At 40.9% G+C, this 19693-nt stretch overlaps 1 protein-coding gene and 1 pseudogene across 2 annotated transcripts in view; one reads left to right on the top strand and one right to left on the bottom strand.

The window, feature by feature from the left end:
* AGPS (alkylglycerone phosphate synthase) overlaps positions 1–19693 on the top strand; it is a 129165-nt gene that overhangs the window by 32456 nt on the left and 77016 nt on the right. For both annotated transcript variants that reach the window (XM_075528826.1, XM_075528827.1), the window contains exons 6-9: positions 2006–2077; positions 5886–5965; positions 9675–9755; positions 17116–17241. In XM_075528826.1, coding sequence (XP_075384941.1) covers positions 2006–2077; positions 5886–5965; positions 9675–9755; positions 17116–17241 — 359 coding nt within the window. The remainder of the gene's footprint in view (positions 1–2005; positions 2078–5885; positions 5966–9674; positions 9756–17115; positions 17242–19693) is intronic.
* On the bottom strand, positions 18288–19477 carry LOC142423878 (developmentally-regulated GTP-binding protein 2 pseudogene; annotated as a pseudogene).

Below are 19693 nucleotides of genomic sequence, written 5' to 3'. Positions count from 1 at the left end.
TTGAAAGCTTAGTGCAGTTGGTGTATATAAAGGAAATGAAATTACTTCCCCCTTATTTGTGATAAAAGTTCCTCTGTGCCTTTGGATTAGTTAGGAAATAAATCTTTCGTCCTTGTTAGTTTGTATAGAAATGTAACTGTTCCTGCACCAAGGACAAAGTACCCTCATTCAGAGCAATACTTTTAACTTAAGGCTCACTCTGTTTTTTCCTGGGAAGTAATGAAAGCAAACTTTACTTAGTGTAATTTCACACAGGAAACCTTATAGAACATTCTTTGATATATTTTGAATAGGACTTTCAAATGTGCTTTTGTGTGTGTTTAACTATTAAAATAATAAGAGAATATCATAGTGAAGATATATGTCTTGCTTTAAAAAATCCAAAGAGTTCTAAAATTACAGGTTTAGGAAACAGATGGAGTTGGGCATTACACAGAAGATTATGTGCTTTGTAAAATATTTCTATTTTGGTTAGTTCCTTCACACTTTTGCCCTTTTATTGTATTTTCCATCTGAATTTCTGTTAGGCCTTTATCAGGACATACCTAGATTTTTTCGATAGTCCTAGAGGTTTCTGTGCCTTCATTTTCTTGTCCCTCCCATACAACATTGAGTGAGGTTATTTTTCTAAAGTATTCCCTTTGCTATCTTACGTTGCTGAACAAATCAAGTATATATGTTTGTTTTTTGAATCTTTGGGTATAAGAACTTCTTGGAAATAGTTTGTTTTCCAACAGTAAATTTCCAAATTTACATCATGTATATGTAAATTTCCTCTGTGTGACAAAGTCTTTAAAATAGTTCCCTTTTTTGTGTTACTCCCACCTCTTTAACAATCTCCATTAATGCCCTATTACCTGTCGAATTGAGTCTTAGCACTTCATTTAAAATCTTCCCCATGTGACTTACATAACTTTTACCTTGATTTATTCTTTAGTTATTTACAGTAAAAAAGACTGCATGTGGATAGTATTTACCATTCATTCATTAAAAAAAAACCATAACAGAGGTAAAAGCCTCAATGGATACTACAATTTGTTGGTATAAATATGAGAAACATGATATTTATATAGTCTTCAGTATCTCCCCACATGTCAATTGTTAATTTCACCAGAAATATAACATTCTAAAGGACCCCCCCTCCCCCGTGGCATATTGGCATATCAGCATATAGTGAGTGGGCTGTGCATTGGGCAGCTAACCGTACAATCAGTACTTTGAACCCATCAGACCCTCCATGGGAGAGAGATGAGACATGAGGTGTGTTCCTATAAAGACTTCTCATTTTGGAAACCCCAGGGGACACTTCCACTCTGTCCTGGAAGGTAGCGATGAGTCAGAATTGACTTGATGGAGTAGGCTTTTTTTTTTTTAAATTGTTGAGAAGTCTTGTATATGCAACATAACTAAATGAAGAAAACTAACATTGCCTGAAATAAGATGTGTCTACCTCGTGTATCTAAATATAATGCACACTATTTCTGTGGAATTATTGTCCAAAATGTATAGCCTGAACTTGATCGTGCAGAAATGCCATACAAACCCCAAATGAGGGATGTTTATGAAATAACTGACCTGTAACTGTATTAAACTTTCATGGATAGGAGAGTGAAAGACACACGGAAGAGCTGTCTTAAAGAAGAGTAAGGAAGAATGATAACTAACTGCAGGATGTGGTCCTGGATTTTCTTCCATCCAGAAAAGAGGAGGACATTGGGCCAATTGGCGGCAGAGTAGTTCATAGAATTGTACCCACATTGATTGCCTAGATTTTTGGTCATTGAATCATCATTGTAGAAGATGTTAATATTTAAGTATGCAGGGTGAAGAAAATTTTTTTGTATCAGTTTTGCAACATTTCTATTTGTCTAAGATGATTTCAGAATGAAACGTTAAACGTTAATAAACAGCCTGTGTTAAAATAAAGCTGCTAAGGAACGGTATAGATACTTACTTTGCAGGGTCTTTCATACCCTGTGATTAATCTATTTCCCTTTTTCAACAGCATGTCATGATGATGTAGTGAAGATTGTGAATCTAGCATGCAAATATAACCTGTGTATCATACCAATTGGGGGTAGGTATTTTTAAATTTTACGATGTTGTAAACTCACTGTAAACATTTTTATAGGTAAAATATGTTTATTATCAAACTGTATGATGTTCATTGCTGTTCTAAGGCTGTCCATCTAAACTGTTTGAGGCGTCATGGACTTTGAGTTCATTCATTGCTTCGTTCCATATGTATCGAGTTGAAGCTGAGATTTCATACCCAAATAAGTTCTGCTTTAGTAATTACCTTCCAAGTTGTACATTTATGGAGAGAATTTCATTTCCCAAAAGATTAAGTATAAATAACATATATAACCATTTGAGAATGAATGCTACGCAAAGCAAAAGATTAACCAATTCAGTATTGACCAGATTAGTAATGCCTGTTAATACAGAAAACTAATGCTGTTGTTGAATTTTAAGACAAATTTTGTCTCTTTGGATCTTTTTTCGTACCATACTGTTTTACCAGTGTACACAAGCCAAAATAATTTTTTAAAATCATTTTATTAGGGGCTCATACAGCTCTTATCATAATCCATACATACATCAATAATGTAAAGCACATTTGCACATTCATTGCCCTCATCATTCCCAAAACATTGGCTCTCCACTTAAGCCCATGGCATCAGCTCCTCATTTTTTCCCCCTCTGCCTGCTCCCTCATGAACCCTTGATAATTCATAAATTATTATTATGTCATATCTTGTACTGTCCGACGTCTCCCTTCACCCACCCTTGTGCTGCCTGTCCCTGAGGGAGGAGACCATATGCAGATCCTTGTAATCGGTTCCCTTTTCCATCCCACCCTCCCTCCACCCTCTGGTATCACCACTCTTACCACTGGTCCTGAAGGCATCATCCACTCTGGATTCCCTGTGTTTCCAGTTCCCATCTGTACCAGTGTACCTCCTCTGGTCTAGTCAGATTTGTAAGGCAGAATGGGGATCATGATAGTGGGGGGGAGGAGGAAGCATTTAGGAACTAGAGGAAAGTTGGTATATTTCATCATTGCTACATCACACCCGATAGGCTCTTCTCCTCCCCAGAACCCTTCTGTAAGGGGATGTACAGTTTGCCTACAGATGGGCTTTGGTTCTCCACCCCACTCTCCCCCTCATTTACAATGATATGATTTTTTGTTCTGATGATGGCTGATACCTGATCCCTTCAACACCACACCTCATGATCACACAGGCTGGTGTTCTTCCATGTGGGCTTTGTTGCTTCTGAGCTAGATGGCCGCTTGCTTACCTTCAAGCCTTTAAGATGCCAGACGCTATATCTTTTGACAGCTGGGCACCATCAGCTTTCTTCACTACATTTGCTTATGCACCCTCTTTGTCTTCAGTGATTGTGTCAGGAAGGTGAGTATCATGGAATGCCAGTTTAATAGAACCATGTATGCTTGCTTTGAGGGAGTACTTGAGTGGAGGTCCACTGTCCATATGCTACCTTAATAGTAAACCTATAAATGTTTGCACATAGATCTGTTTCCATATCCTCCTATATAAATATGTTTACATATGGGCATGCCTGTGTTTAGAACTCTATAAATGCCCTTTACCTCCTAGCTTTTTCCTCTATTTCCTTTTACTTTCCTCTTGTCAGACTATCATGCTTAGCCTTCATTTGGGTTATGTTACCCTTGGTCACACCCTACCAGGCTTCCTATCTCCTCCTCGTCACCGATTTGGATCACTCCTTCCCTTAGCCCTGGGTTTGTTACCACCACTTCCTTTCCCCCCACTTCCCCTTCTCCCATGTCACCCCGGAACAGTTGGTCCCATTGTTTTCTCCTTCAGATTGTTCATCCAGCCTATCTTATTTAGACAGGCCTGTGGAGATAATAACATACACAAAAACTAGACAGAGTAAAACCAAGCAACAAAATAAAACAAAACAACAACAAGCCAATGACAAAAAAAAAAAAAAACAAGAACAAAAAGTTTGTAGTTAGTTCAAGGACTGTTTGTTGGTCTTTAGGCATGTTTTCCAGTCGAGTCTGTTGGGGTGCCAAGCCCTGGCCCCAAAGTATATTTTTGGTATTCCCTGGGGACTTCGTTGCTCTGTTCCCCTTGCTGTTCTGTTCCATGCCCTTAGTGTTTTTCCTTGGTGTGGTGGAATCAGATCCGGCGGAATTCCCACACTGTCTCTCATGTTGTCCCCTGTAGGGCTGTGGGTCAGTGAGGGGTGTCGTGTCTCATAGTGGGGCCAGCCATATGGTCCTCTCTGTGGATTGGCTGCTCTCAGCGGGAATATCATCCTCCAGGGTTGGTGGGCCAGGATGTGCTCCACTCTCTCTTTTGCCCCCTTCATTTGCTCCGGTGTGTTCTGATCAGATAAGTCCCTCTCCTGGAGCTGTAGATTCAATGCTGTCCTCTGAAGTGAATTCTTCTGTAGGGAGGGGCAGGTGTCCACGTAGTTTGGATTGGGGCCGGCCTCTCAGACCTCTCCACTGGTTCCCTACTCCATGCCAGCATGTTGCATTCACTTCTTGGCGCACTGGGTTGATATCTGGTCCCTCTTTCTCTGTGGAGATATAAACAATATGGTCCCCTTGGGTGCGTTAGTGCCCTGTGTCCCCGCTACCCATTTCTTTTTAAGTTTTCTCCCTCCCCCCTTTTAGTTGGCTACCATATGTATCTCTGGATTAGGTCTGGCTCCTGCCATCCTACCTGGTCCTCACCCCAGGAATGTTTGTGTAGAGTAGCTTTTTCCCTGTGCCCTTTTCATTTTCCTTTAAAGCTTACCTCAGTGGACTCATGCGCTGTCCTTTTTGTGCTTAAGCCTAAAGAAATTCACTCCAGTGACAGCATTGCCATCGATGGAATGAGGCTCCACGAAACCCCCGGTTTCTTCAACTTTAGCTTAGTTTTTACTTGTTGCATTCTTGGGCTGGCGGTGAGGCAGGTTTGGGGGAGAAGGTGGTACACCACAATGCTCCTTTTATTGTGAATATTTTTCTGATTTCAAATAACTTGACAAGGAAAAGTGATTCCTGATTGCAGATATGTTCTGAACAGATAGGTTATCGTTTCACCTTATTATAAAATTCAGTCGAGTCCTGTAAATCAACACCTTCTGTAATTCTTACCTTGTACCAAAGTGACTTCTACATTTTTTTCTGTCCAAAATGCATGGAAGTATCATTTAAGGAATTATTCTGATCAGGGTAATAGAGATCTGGTTAGGAACTGGGAATATAGTGTTCCTTATTGATGTCTAAAATACATTTTTCCTTTGACAACCAGTACTAAGAAAACATCCATAAATTGTTTAAATGCTTATGTTTCTTTTGCAGTAACATCAGTTTTTCACCCCAAAGCAGGCAAACTTGTTTTATGGTATAATCTAGACATTATATTGAAGTCATCTGTTATGTGAACATAAAGCAATTTCTTAAATAATAAATGGCTCTCATGATTATGATAGAAAGGAGGTCCTGGGTTCTTTAATTCTCTTTATAGGATGGAAAAAATTTTTCTATTACGCTAACTCCACAGTAATCATTAGCTTTTAGAACGTTTCTAACTGTGGTTTTGGAATTCCATAAATTGCTAGGGCCTCCACCTGAGTGTGACATACTCTGGGATGGTGTCACATTCTTTTGCTTTCCACTTCATGGCATTTCTTCATTTTGGCACAGTGCAAACAATAAAGTTTAGTTTGTTTTTAGAGTGTTAGCATTTGTGGATCATGTTTTACAAAGTGGAAATAGGTATCACTTTCTTCGTGTGTGTAACTACCTATATTCTCTGTTAGGAGTTTCCTGTGAGAGCATAGGTGGAAAATAAAATCTTTAGACGAGTTGTCACTTCCTCTTTTTGCAGGAGGAACAAGTGTTTCAAATGGCTTGATGTGCCCTGCCGATGAGACAAGAACAATTATTTCTTTGGATACTTCACAAATGGTAAGTGATAATGTACTGGAAGATAACTTTCTATTTGGAATATCTTTATGACTCAATCTCAGTTGTTATTTTCAAAGGATATAGTGTCCATTTTGACACTTAAGTAGGTGCTTGAAATTCTAGTATAAAAATTTAAATGCCCTTTTAAAAAAGCATTTATTTAACAGAGAAAGTGGATTCAGTTCACCTTAAACCAGGGGTCCTCAAACTTTTTAAACAGGGGACCAGTTATCTGCCCCTCAGACCCATTGGAGGGCCAGACTATAGTTTAAAAAAAGAAAAACTACGAACTAATTCGTATGCACACTGCACATATCTTATTTTGAAGTTAAAACACAAACGGGACAAAAACCCGTGGCGGGCTGGATAAATGTCCTCGGTGGGCGTGTGTGGCCCGCGGGCCGCAGTTGAGGAGCCTGCCTTCAGCAGTCGGAGCTGCTCGGGATAGGTGGCACTCATCACTGAGCCGTGTCTGTGCAGAGTGGGAGTGTGCACAGCGTGCTTCTGATAGGTTGAATCACAGCTACCCTGTGTGGCAGCAGAACCGCCCCACGATTTTTCTAGGCTGTGATGTAGAGAAGCAGGTGTTTTGTTCACAAAGCCATGGGGGTTGGGGTTGGATAACCGATCACCGACCTTTCAGTTACAGCGTGGTGCCTAACCGATGAGCTACCAAGGCTCCTTTCTGGTATGATGGATAGAAAATTAGTAGAGTTTTACCAGTTTTATAATGAAATGTATATGGTAATACAAATGTTTTGTTCTTGTTTTCATTAGGAACCTGGGGTGAACGTACTGGATATAATAGATGGAATAGAGTAGTCTGTTTATTTTCTTTAGGTTTCATAAAAGTTTCCTTTAAGCCTTTCATAAAATTGGTTTTCTTCTCACTCTTCATTTTCTTTTGTCTACCACAAATATATTTAGACACCTGGTTGAAGTACAAGGTATAGAATTAGCTCACATACATAACTGCCTCGAGCCAATCTGTTGGGAGAAGATATATACAATATAAGGGCCATCAGGTTAACATGTTCTTTGTCTTCTCACTCTACAGGTTTAGCACTTCCTATTCTATAGTGGCTGTAAGATGAAAAACCTGAATTTCCCATCGTTGCCTTGAAATTACTTTGAAAGTGTCCTTTGCGCAGAGTAGCAGCATATTGTTGGGGTCTTGATCTAAGTTCTCTAAAGGCGCTAAACCAGCTACTCTTCACTTCCTGAGTGACTCGCTCCTTGAAACGCCTTTGAAAAAATTCTCAGGTGGAGCCTCTGATGGTCTGGGCCCCTTTAGAGCTGCAGCCTGACCAGGGTACTTTGATGATGAGTCAGCCACAAGAGCAACAGTGACTGACCAGTCATGGAACACCTCCCATTTGTCCATAATACCATAGTCTAGCCACAAAGGGCCCGTGTGATAGCAGTAAGGCAGAGTGAGCACTGATTGGGCACCTTGGACAGGAGAAGGGGCTGTGCATGCTGGGAAAAATGGAGGACAAGCAGTTCCTCCAAGCATGGGCAGTGGGAGATGGTGGGCAAAACCTGACACCCTCACCCTGTGGGCTTCATGGTGAGAAAGGGGCTCCCACTGCTCTATTTGATCCCAAGAGGTACCAGAGGTACTTCCAAATTGAGAGGCGGAGAGGGGGTTTTTGGGGCAGAGTTGGCAGATGACACAGTGCTGAAGATCTTATATAATCTGTGGCCCTGGATCTTATATAATGCCAGTTTAGCGGAACAATCTGGATTTGGAACCTGACCATGTCAATAATGAAGGAGTGAGTGTGGAATGAGATTTCCTTCAAGGAAGTGATTGATGCTGTTTTAGGGGCTGTCAAGTTCCACATCTTTCTGTCAGGGTAAGCTGAAGGTTCTGTTGACTCCGGTCCCAAGATCTGGAGGTGAGATGAGAAACATGCAGGAGCTAGAGGGAGAGAACTTTTCCAGAACCCTCATTTCTCTACTGGAGGGAGGTCTCAACTTGAAAGGAAATTTCTTTTTAACTGATTGGCTTGCTCGTATCAGATCACAGAATGGTGATTTTGCATAGTGTCTGCCAATCCCCTGAGAATCATAGCGTAATCAAGTTGGATAAACAACATTAACTATCACAGGTGATTTTAACTAACAAAAAAATAAATGCATTTACATACTCATTTAATGATTATACTAATAGTATTGTGGGGATCCCTGGGTGATACAAAAATTAACATGTTCTGTTCCTAGCCAAAAGGTTGGAGGTTTGATTCGATTTAGAAGCACCTTGGTGGTTTAGAATTAAACATTGCTAAACAACAACAGCAAAAGCATTGCTAACTGCAAAGCCAGCAGTTCAAACACACCGAGGAGAAAGATAAATCTGTCTGCTCCAGTAAGGCTCTCACTTTGGTAAACCCAGAGACCTGCTCTGCTCTGGCCTGCAGGACACCTGTGAGTGGCTCTCACTCTGGGAAACCCAGAGACCTGCTCTGCTCTGGTCTGCAGGACACCTGTGGGTTAACACCAACTTGCTGGCAGTGAGATTTCGGGGTTCGGGACAAAAGGCCTGGCAATCTACTTCTGAAAAAGTAGCCACTGAAAAGCCTACAGACCTCAGTTCTACTTGGACACACATGGAGTCTACAAGAGTTGGAATGGATAACATCTGACTTGGTTGGCATTGTAGTATGGCCGAGCTCTGTGAATTAAACAACGCAGAGTTACTTGTATATATTCCCATTTGTAATTAGAGACTTTCTGTATTACCATACATACTCGAGTATAATCCGGCCTGAATATCAGCCGTGGCACCTAATTTTACCACAAAAACTGCATATATGCTGAAAAACTTGGCTTATATATGAGTATAAATGGCATTTAGTGTGTCACTTTGTTTTTATTATTAGTTCTACTTATACTGATAAGTTACTATTGTTAAATTAACCATAGCAAACTGCAAATAGAGCTCTCCTGAAATCCAGGAGCGGGTTCTCTATGTTGTTTGATTGGTCAGTACAACAGAAGCAGAAGTAACTCAAGATCTGTGTGTACATGTAAGCATTCATCAGAATAAGAATGTTACATTTTTTTATTAGCAGTCATACATTTGGTAAATTGAGCTGGTTGGTACTCACTTTCTTATTTTGCTTATGAGGCAGGTATGTGGTTTTTGTTTGTTTGTTTACCCAGTTTCTCTGGGTTTATTTTGGATCATAAATAAATTAGGGATAGCATTTGTATGATATGTCTTTGTAATCACCTTTTCTAGCCTTATGGCTGTCATCTGATACTGCTAAAGTAGAAAGATCACTAACGATGTTAACACCTAAGCAGATAGTACTTACAGTCCTGTGTGTGCTAAGCTTTTTTCATGTAGACTCTCATTTTGTTTTCTGGGTACACATTATTCCTATCCCCACTTTACAAATGGGAAAGCCTTAAGCTTGAACAGTGAAGAGATTTGCTTAAGGTAAGAGGCAGGATTTAATTCAAATTAATATCTGACTGAAGAAGCAGCCACGTTTTCAACCTGTCTCCACATAGTATATTGCCTTTCTTACCAGGGTTCTTATGTTGTCTGGTTAGGATACGTGGAGCTCTCCCTTGTGGGTAGGGGAAGCCCTACATGATATCTTGTCATTTGCTGCTTGAGTTATAAAGTTATATTTCTTGAAGAATAAAAATGTGTTAATCTTACATAGCTATCTGACTTCTTTTTTCTTTGCACCAGAATCGAATCCTCTGGGTTGATGAGAAGAACCTGACGGCTCATGTAGAGGCTGGCATAACTGGACAAGAACTGGAAAGACGGGTTTGTTACTTTTTGGTTGAGGTTTTTACAACCGCTGTTGCCCCATCTGAATGAAGTACCTTCTATTAAATAGTCATTCACTGAACAAATTTGTTCCAATTCTGTTCTGCAGACTTTGAGCTAGATGACACAATAATGAATTACTCATTACCCCTACCCTCAGGTAGTTTATTTTAGGAAAACAAGGTAAGTGGACAATTATGATTCAGAATGAGAATTACTCTGTGAGGGCTAAGTGCAGGGAGCTAGGCCCAGCCAATAGAGGGAGGGAAAGCTGTGGCCAAAGGAGGCATCGCAGGATGTAACATTTTATCACAAGACTCTTAAGATGAATGGGAATGAGAACAAAAGAGTGTGGGGGGAAGGCCAGCCCCCCACAACTAATCGCGCGGGTCGTTAAGTGCAATTGTACAGCAATAATAAGTAAAGATTACAGTAAAGTCATAGATAATAGAAGAGAGAGTGAACTAACAGACTCAGACACATTTCATGGTAGCATGCTCACCTCCTGGACAGCCATGATCTCAACAGCCAGGTCTGCACCTTACGGACAGAGAGGGCAGGAGAGGGGGGATGAGGAAGGACGGGGAGAGCAAGGAGGAGAGAGCTCTTTATTGCTAACCAAGGCTTATATATCTTTGGGAGGCATGCACATCCCCTAATTACAGGTAAAGATATACATCACAGGAAGGGGTTGCACTGTAGGTACTACAGTAATGTGGAGGGAGAGCTAGGAAGGGGAAGGATTGGGAGTACACATGTGACAATTCATGATGGTGGCCTAATCCTGATTGCCCTTGAGCTGGAAACTTGATTTAGCCTAAACTTTCAGGAGAAGTAATCCATTGTCCTTAATAGCAGGGAGTGAGCTCTGCCTATGTGGTGGGACCAGACAGTAGTCTGAAAGCTGAATGCCTTCAGGGAGGATATCTCTAAGCATCTGACTTCCCACCATGTGCTGGCAAACAGCCTCTGGTGTTTGGCATATCTTTGGGGAGACAGCTGGGGAAAGTCTTATAATCCACAAACGAGTGAGAGGTTGAGAAGAGCAATCCAGGTGAGGAAGGGGCATGTGCTGAACCTTCACAAGGAGCTGCTGCACTTCAGGGGAGAAGGTGGTTTTGGCCTCTCCAAGAAAAGACGTAGTCTCAGAAACCCAGTAGAGGGTGCAGTGGGTGTGTGGTCTGGTAGCCCTCAGGGTGCTCAAATAGCCTAGTATGGTTGAAGCAAATCATAACTATATGGCAGAACACATTCTCGGGGTGTTTTTATATTGAGTGGGTGGATATAGTAATGGTACAGATAGATCTTTTAATAAGAGTTTTGTAAAGCCCCTTTTAGACGTTTACCCACGCCTGTTTCTCAGAGGGCTCATTCTGTACACAGCAGGGTAGCATTTCACGACATCCTGGTCACAGTTAACTCACAGGTGAATCCTGTTAGTATCTTTCCCCACCTTCTTACCAGACCCATGCAGGGAGAGGCCCTTTGGTGGGAGTTACAGACTTTGGCTAGAAGAACCACATTAAATAATTCACTGCCCCTGCACTAATTACTGAACTCAGTTAAACGTTTTTACCTACATCCAACAGAAGTTAAAAGGATCATGACGAATATTTAGTACCACATTAATACCAACATATAAGGCATAAGTTACCAAAATGGATTAAAACACCAAACTCCTGGATAGACCTACATCAAGTAGAAATGGAATTAATTTTTAAAAATGCTCAGGCCTTGAAGGCTTCATTCATAAATTCTATGAAATAGTTATGGTTGAAATAATACAAATTTTCACAAGCTTATTTAGAATAAGAGAGGAAGGCATACTTCCCAAGTTAATCTATGTAGGCAGAGTACCCTGATACCAAAAATCAAAGTATTTACAAAAATTTATAAAAAACAATATTTCATATTAACATAGGTATAAAACTTGTTAACAGACTATTAGCAAATGGAATCTAGCACACTGTAGAGAGGATTGTATACATTAACCAGATATACTTTGTTATAGCAATACAGGTTTGGTTTGACATCTGAAAATTAATTAAAATGCCATATTAATAGATTCAGTAACTTAGAGCTAATCTGCGTAATTGTGGAGGTTAGAATGCTTTGTCTTGGAGACTGGAAACGAAGTAAGGTTATCTACTCTCACCACTTCTATTTGGTGTTGTAATGGAGAATCTAGAAAAAGAAAAACATTTTAAAGATATACTGACGAGGCAACATAATTTCAGGAAAACTTTATAAGTAATTTATTTTTAAAAATGAGTTTAGCAAGAGATATCTAAATGGAAGGACCTAGCTCGCTGCCTGTGAGTTGATGCCAACTGACAGGGGTATAGAAGTGCACCTGTGAGTTTCCGAGACTGTAACTCGTGACGGAAATAGAAAGCCCGTCTCTCTCTTGCTTTTATGTCATACTAATGAATAATGAAGAACTGGAATTAGAATAATTCCATTTCATAACTTCAAAAAGTAAAATATTTAAGAATAAATTGAGCAACCAAAACGTGTAATGCCTACATACTGAAAATTTCAAAGTATTTGGATGTAAGTAAAAACCCATTTGCCATCGAGTGGAGTCTGGCTCAGAGGGGCCGGTGGGGTGTGGTGGAGCCGCTTCCTAGATGCCCCAGACTGAACAGTTATGCAGACAGGATGCGCCATCTTTCTCTTGTTAGTTGGAACTGCTGACCTTTCCATTAGCAGCCCCATTCGGAACCCACTGTGCCACCGGTGCTCTTACCGAGAGAGAGAAAAATGCTAAATGTTGACATTACCGTATATGATTGGAGGACTAAATATTGTTATGATACCCATTCTTCCCAAATTTACACATTCGGTGTACATGCTATCAAAATCTATTATATGAAAATAAAAAGTTGATTCAAAAGCTTAATGTTTTAAGAATTGTTGTAGCTAAAAACTGAAACAAAGAATCCCATTTAAATGATAACAAAATTGAAGGATGTACTAAATGCCTGAATTCAAAACTAGTATCAAGCTCTAGTAATCCTAACTGTGGTTTTGAGTGCCCAGAAGTAAACGCACACATGTAATCCTCATCAATTGATTTTCAACAAAAGTGCAAATATAATGAAATAAGAGGGCTGATGAGCCTGTCAGCAAATACTACTAGGCAGTTGGATATCAAAATACAAAAAATTATGGCCCATTCACTTCACCTGAACCATGCATCAAGCATAGAATAAAATCTTGTAAATCACAGGAGAAAAGAGGCACTGTTTTCTTAGATAGTTTGCATCCATATTTCTTGACATCAGACCTTTTTTCCCCCTCATTGGAGTACCTGCTTCCATTTACTTGAAGTTCTACTTAAGCTCAATTGTTAATAAAATGCCTTGAAAACATTATTAAACTATTACCTTTGCTTTTTAATTTACTGCTGTAAGATGCAAAGAACTAGAATAGAATGGACTCTATTTGTTGAGTAAGTGTTAAAGATTTTCAGTAAGCCAGGGTTTTAAAGTCAAGATGATTAGATATATTAATTATTATAGTTTGTCATCAACTTCAGCGGGCAGAATAGTTCATGAAAAACCTGCATCAATCTTCCATAATGCCTGAACGCGGCATTATCAACACAGCAATTATTTTATAACACAGGATGGCCTTTCATGTCTCCAATTTTAGCATCTGATGTAGTATTTTAACCTTTCCAAGTTTTCATTTTTTTGAAAGGTTAGAATTAAAATTCAAGGAACATATTTCCTTGAAATTTAAGTGACATTTTCGTAGACTAGGAACTTCTGATATTTTACCTACTAGTTCATTTCCCTAAATGCCAATGTAGAACTTTCTCTTTTGCCTCTAGTGGGGAGTTTAATAGAACTTCTAGAGCTGTTTTGATCCCAGTTCAAGCTCTTCCTCATTAAACTTCAGTTCCCTTCAGTCACTTCAGCTGAATGGATGTAACCAGCACAGGATGGTACAGATAGTTTTTCCTTCTTGAAAGTTTAAAATGATGCATTCCTGCCCTCCCATCATCAAAGAACCCCAGTGGCACAAATAATTAAGTACTAGGGTGCCAGTCTCTTAGCAACCCAAAAGGAACCGAGCAGAACTGTCCCTGTGGGTTTCCAAGACTGTTAACTGTTTTTACTGGAGTCAGAAACCTCATATTTCTCCTGAAGAGCAGCTGGTGGTTCCAAACTGCTGCCCAGGTTAGCAGCCCAATCCACAACCATTACACTACCAGGGCTCAGAAGCAGCACCATGGCATGGAGACTGCTAACTGAAAGGTTGGCAGTTCGAGCTCACTCAGTGGCTCTGAGGCAAAAGGAAGATCTGGCCATCTACTTCCGTAAAGGTTGTAGCCTAGGGAATTGATCCTCACTGCCAGCAGGCCAATTTGACTCACAGTGACCCTTTAGGACAGAGTTGAACTATCCCTGTGGGTATGAGAGACTGTCCCTGTTTTCACAAGAAGTGAACCCTATTGGCAGTTTTATTGCCATCCTAGATTGTTATGGCTTGGAATTGACTAGGTGATATCTACCAACAACAAACGGTAGCAACCCTGATACTGTAACATTACTTCTCTGTTTTGGAATGAACCTTTTGGAATGATCTCATTAGCTTTTAACTGTTAAAGTCAAATATGCCTGTATGGCCTTGGGCAGGTTAAAGTTATTAAACTCTTTGCCTGAGTGTCATCTACCAGATGAGGATAATGCCTACTTCAGATTTTTGTTGGATGAAATAAGTTAATAATTTAAGTACCTAAAACTTTGCCTCATTCAACTCATTATTGACCTTGTGCCTGCTTTACTTAAAAGCAACCGACTTTAAATATTACTTCAATGTATTGAAAATGCCCAAATTTATATTAACATCCCCAAATTCTTAACTGAACTCTGTCTAAACCTGGCGTCCTCAAACTCCAGCCCGCGGGCCACATGCAGCCCGCCAAGGACCTTTATCTGGCCTGCCGGGTGTTTTTGCCCCGTTTGTTTTTTCACTTCAAAATAAGGTATGTGCAGTGTGCATAGGAATTTGTTCATAGTTTTTTTTTTTAACTGTAGTCTGGCCCTCCAACGGGTCTGAAAAACAGTGAAATGGCCCCCTGTTTAAAAAGTTTGAGGACCCCTGGTCTAGACCAACGGTTCTCAACCTGTGGGTTGTGACCCCTTGGGGTCCGGGGTGTCAAATGACTCTTTCACAGGGGTTGCCTAAGGCCATCGGAAAGCACGTATTTCCCATGGTTTTAAGAACCGAGACCCCGCTCTTCTTTCTGTTTCCAGGCAGGTCTGCCAACATTCAGATACATTCAAATACGAGGACCCGCTGTGAAGACTGTTACCCATGCTACACCATTGTTCAAGACAAAATTTCATTTACTGTATATACTCGAGTATAATCTGACCCAAATATCAGCCGAGGCACCTAATTTCACCACAAAAATGGCATAAAAATGTGCTGTAAACCTCAGCTTATACACGAGTATATATGGTATTTGTAATTAGAAGTAAGGATTTCACAATATATTGCTTTTGTGATTAATCACTATGCTTTAATTATGTTCAATTTGTAACAATGAAAATACATTCTGTATATCAGATACCAATATTTACATTGCAATTCATAACAATGGCAAAATTACAGTTATAAAGTAGCAGCCATAAGATAATTGTATGGTTGGGGTCAGCACCACATGAGGAACTGTCTTAAGGGACTGCAGCACGAGGAAGGCTGAGAACCGCGGCTGATGGGGTGCTTTGTAGAAGAGTTTGTAGTGGTTATTAATCAGGCACTGTCTATTTCTGCTCTCAGAGTTGTAAAGACTGATGTTTGCATGACTCATTGGAACACTATAACCTAATATTTGGGTTTACTGATACAAATAATATAAATATATATTTATAATGTTCTGTTGCTCTGTAGATACTGTGAAGGCTTGTTTTATCATGAGAGTGCATGGGAATTCACTGCTTAATTAAGCCTAGTACATTTTAGCAAATCCATAAATGTATTTTCTTCTCAGTTATTTAGAACAAATTAGTAACAGTATTCTTTTTAAAGTAAATATGAATACAGATTTGGGGGATAGGAACTAAAGAAGATACAAATTAATAGCCTTCTAGTCTTCAGTTTCATGTGTTTTCTGGTATATTTAGATGATTAGTTCTAAAACTGTACATGAATAATATTTAGTGAAACAAATTCTATTATGTAGCAATCGAGAACTCTTTAAATCTTGTTTTCTCAGCAACAACATGAGATACCGTGTCGGACTTACATTGCTGGTGTAGGAAACTCAAGTTTATGTTAACCCTGGTGAGCTCTCAGAGTTTGGGTTGCAACTTTCGTGCCGTACTTGCCTACATACACTGCCACAGCCGTGGTTGGCATGTGGTACATCTCTGCTTGGCTTATTTGAAAACCAGAAGCAGTTGCTTAGCTGGATAACAGTCAGAGTGGTCAACACAGATTGATGGGCTTGAGTGCAGTAGGGAGTGGGCATGCAGATGGTGGTGTCTCTGTGTTTGACACAAGATGGCTGAGTCTTTAAAGTGATTTCAATGGATTGGCTTTGGAGTTGTTTTAGGAAAGGGCATCCATTCAACCTCAGGTGCTGTGCAGATGGCAAAGCCATGCTAATGTAGAAAAATGAGAAACAAGTGACTATTTAATGTACAGGAATGCATGATCTGAATCACAAATAAATGACCATATTACATGCAGGAAAGCTAGCCAGATGGCTGTACATTAAAACACATGACTCCTTGAGAGAATTAAGTACAGGCAATTTGCTCACATTTTCTGCAGACCTGCTGCATATTATATTAAGGTAGGGAGGACAAGAGATTAAGTACTTCATTTATTGAAAGTGTTTGGGTGAAGCTGGCAGTTATTGAAGCATAATCTGATCTCCATGAGTATTTAAATTTTATGAGGGAAAAAGTAGAAGGGGTGGATGGCTTTAAAACAAAAAGGTATAAGACATGAGTTTGCCCAGTGAGCCTATGGAAACACTGGAACCGATACATTGTCTTTTGGTCCAAATCAGGCAAAATCTTTTTTTTTTTAATCATTTTATTGGGGCTCATACAACTCATCACAATCCATACATACATCCATTGTGTCAAGCACATTTATGCATTTGTTGCCATCATCATTCTCAAAACATATTTTTTCTACATCCTTGGTATCAGCTCCCCAAAGTATCTCATTTTTTTCTTTTATGATTATGATAAAAGTATTTCTTTTTTCTATGCAGTTTTAAATGAATCCAAAAACCAGTGACATAGAGACACTTTGAAAGAGGGAAGGTTGATGTGTTGAGTGCTGTGTGAAGTGGACTCATTGAGTGAAAAATGCTTTTGTTTTTCAGCTTAAAGAAAGTGGTTATTGTACAGGTCATGAACCAGACTCCCTGGAATTCAGCACTTTGGGCGGATGGGTATCTACTCGGGCTTCAGGCATGAAGAAGAACATCTATGGCAATATTGAAGACCTGGTAAATTCCAAGTATTGTATCATTGATTAGTACATAGAGCTTATTTTAAAATGGTTAAATGTCTTTGAAAATTAAGAATTGTACGGCAGGGCTCTGAAAAGATCTACCCCCTTCAATTATAGTAACATTAAGTAATATGCACCCAAAGCAATTCCTTTGTTGTTGAGTGGATTCTGACTTAGAGACCCTAAGACAGGTGGAGTAGGACTGCCTCTGGGGTCTCCTTGGCTGTAAATCTTTGGGGAAACAGACTGCTACATCCTTCTTCCCAGCAATGGCTGGCAGGTGCCAAACACTGACCAGGTAGCTAGCAGCTGAGAGCCTAACCACTGCCCCATCAGGGCCCCTAGATGCAGCTAAAAGAAACAACTGTGGGCATTAATTGGGCTGTCACCGCAGGGTACTGAAGGACACCAGGTGGCATCATTGTTAGAGCTCTAGGCATAATCAAAAGGTTGGCAGTTTGAACCCAAAGGGCTTCGGGAAGCTTTGGGGGAGGGATCCGTTATCTCAGTTCCATTTTTCCACAAGTTTTTCTTTAAGCTTTCATGCTGGTTTTCTGTTGTGCAGGTTTCCCATGAGTTGGGAATTGGCCTGAATAGTAGTGGGTTTGCTTGGTTTGGGCAGATCACTGACATAAACTCTTTAGAGGCTTACTATGTAAACTTTGTAGATATTTCATGGAATTTGATTTATACGTTGTATACATTTTATTTTACAAGCTTCTCAGACATTCAGTTTTCAACTCTACCAAGGTAATAGTCATTATTTAGATGATCTCCTGTTACCTAAATATATAATATTTCCTGTTTTGAAAACAATTTTTTCTATGTAAAATTGCAGAGCCTGATTGAAAATGTTCTACAGAGTAACAGAATGACATGTAATGTTTCGTGTACACACAGTTCTGTATTAGGTGGTCCTAGTGCCAGTTCTATGGGAACAAGTATTGACACAGGGTAAATATGGGCAGCCTGGTTAGCCATTAGCTATTTTTTGTACCATTTGCAACTTTAAAAAAATACGACATCTTTTTTTTTTCCTCCTGGGATGTGTTTATTTGTATTTTCTTGTTTGGGCGCTGGTGTCTCAGGGGTGGGCCTCCCTCGGGAGATGGGGGGACACCACTGCCCTCACTTCTTGACGATTTGGATGACGTCCTTATGCTCCATGGTGTGGGACAGCCCCACCTGCTGCGGGCTGTACTTGGTGCTGGTGCCCCACACCAGGGCGTATTTGAACTGGCTGGCCAGCGACCGGTGGATCCGATGGCACACATGTTCCACGGAAGCCCCTTTCCGGAGGATGATGGCGTCTGTGAAGTCAGGTCTCTGCCCTCTTTTCTTGGTGTAGATGCAGGTCAGGGCCAAGTATTCCCACAGCATCTCCAGCAAGTAGTCCAGATTCAGCTTCATCCCGCAGCTGATGACCACACTGTTGGGTTTTCGGGCCAGGGGGTCTACTTCCTCCATGGAGATCTGGTCAATTTTGTTGTACACATACAAGCAGGGCATGTACACGCGGTTTCCCACAATCACATCGATGAACTTGTCTGGGGAGCAGTCCTCCCGGAAAAGCACTTCCGTGTTGAAGATCTTGTACTCGTGCAGGATGAGCTGCACCGGCTTCTCAGAGCAGAGTCAGCGTGACGGTCGAGTTGAAGGAGATGCCGCCGCCTTTCTTGGGCTTGAAGTAGATGTTGGGCTTGTGCTTGTTGAGGCGATGCCCACCGACTCCAGCTCCTTCTCCAGCAGTGACCGCTGCACCTCTCCTTTGGTGGCATCTAACATCATGATGACGACGTCGGCGGTTCGAGCCACGGCAATCACCTGTCGGCCACGGCCTTTCCCTGTGCTGCTCCTTCGATGATTCCAGGCAGGTCCAGTAACTGGATGCTGGCTCCTTTGTATTCAATGACTCCGGGGATGCACGTCAGGGTGGTGAATTCATAGGACGCCGCTTCGCTGGCGATGGAGGTCATTAAGCTCAGGAAGGTGGACTTACCCACAGAGGGAAATCCAATCAGCGCCACCTGGGCGTCGCCTGACTTCATCACATCGAAGCCCTCTCCTTTGGATGAGGCCGACTTGGAAGGTTCCAGGAGCTGCGCCCGATACTTGGCGAGTTTGGCTTTCAGCAGGCCCAGATGATACTCAGTGGCCTTGTTCTTCTGAGTTCGAGCGAGCTCCTGCTCGATCTCCGAGATCTTCTCCAGGATCCCCATGGCGGCGGCTCAGGGTGGGGGCCCACCGGCGGCGGCGGCTCCAGCTACCAAATACGACATCTTAACATACTGTTTATCTTTCTAAATTTCATATCCTCTTCTGTGAAAAAAATCGTTGTCCTTAAGTTAGTTTTGACTCATGCTGATCTCCTCTGTGGGTCAGAGTAGAAGCACACTCAGATGTAGCCAGTCAGAAGTAGCCGGTCAGGCCTTTCTTCTGAGGTCCAG

This window comes from Tenrec ecaudatus, chromosome 13 (assembly GCF_050624435.1).
Source record: "Tenrec ecaudatus isolate mTenEca1 chromosome 13, mTenEca1.hap1, whole genome shotgun sequence".
Taxonomy (NCBI): Eukaryota; Metazoa; Chordata; class Mammalia; order Afrosoricida; family Tenrecidae; genus Tenrec; species Tenrec ecaudatus.
This window is presented reverse-complemented; position numbering and strand designations above follow the sequence as displayed.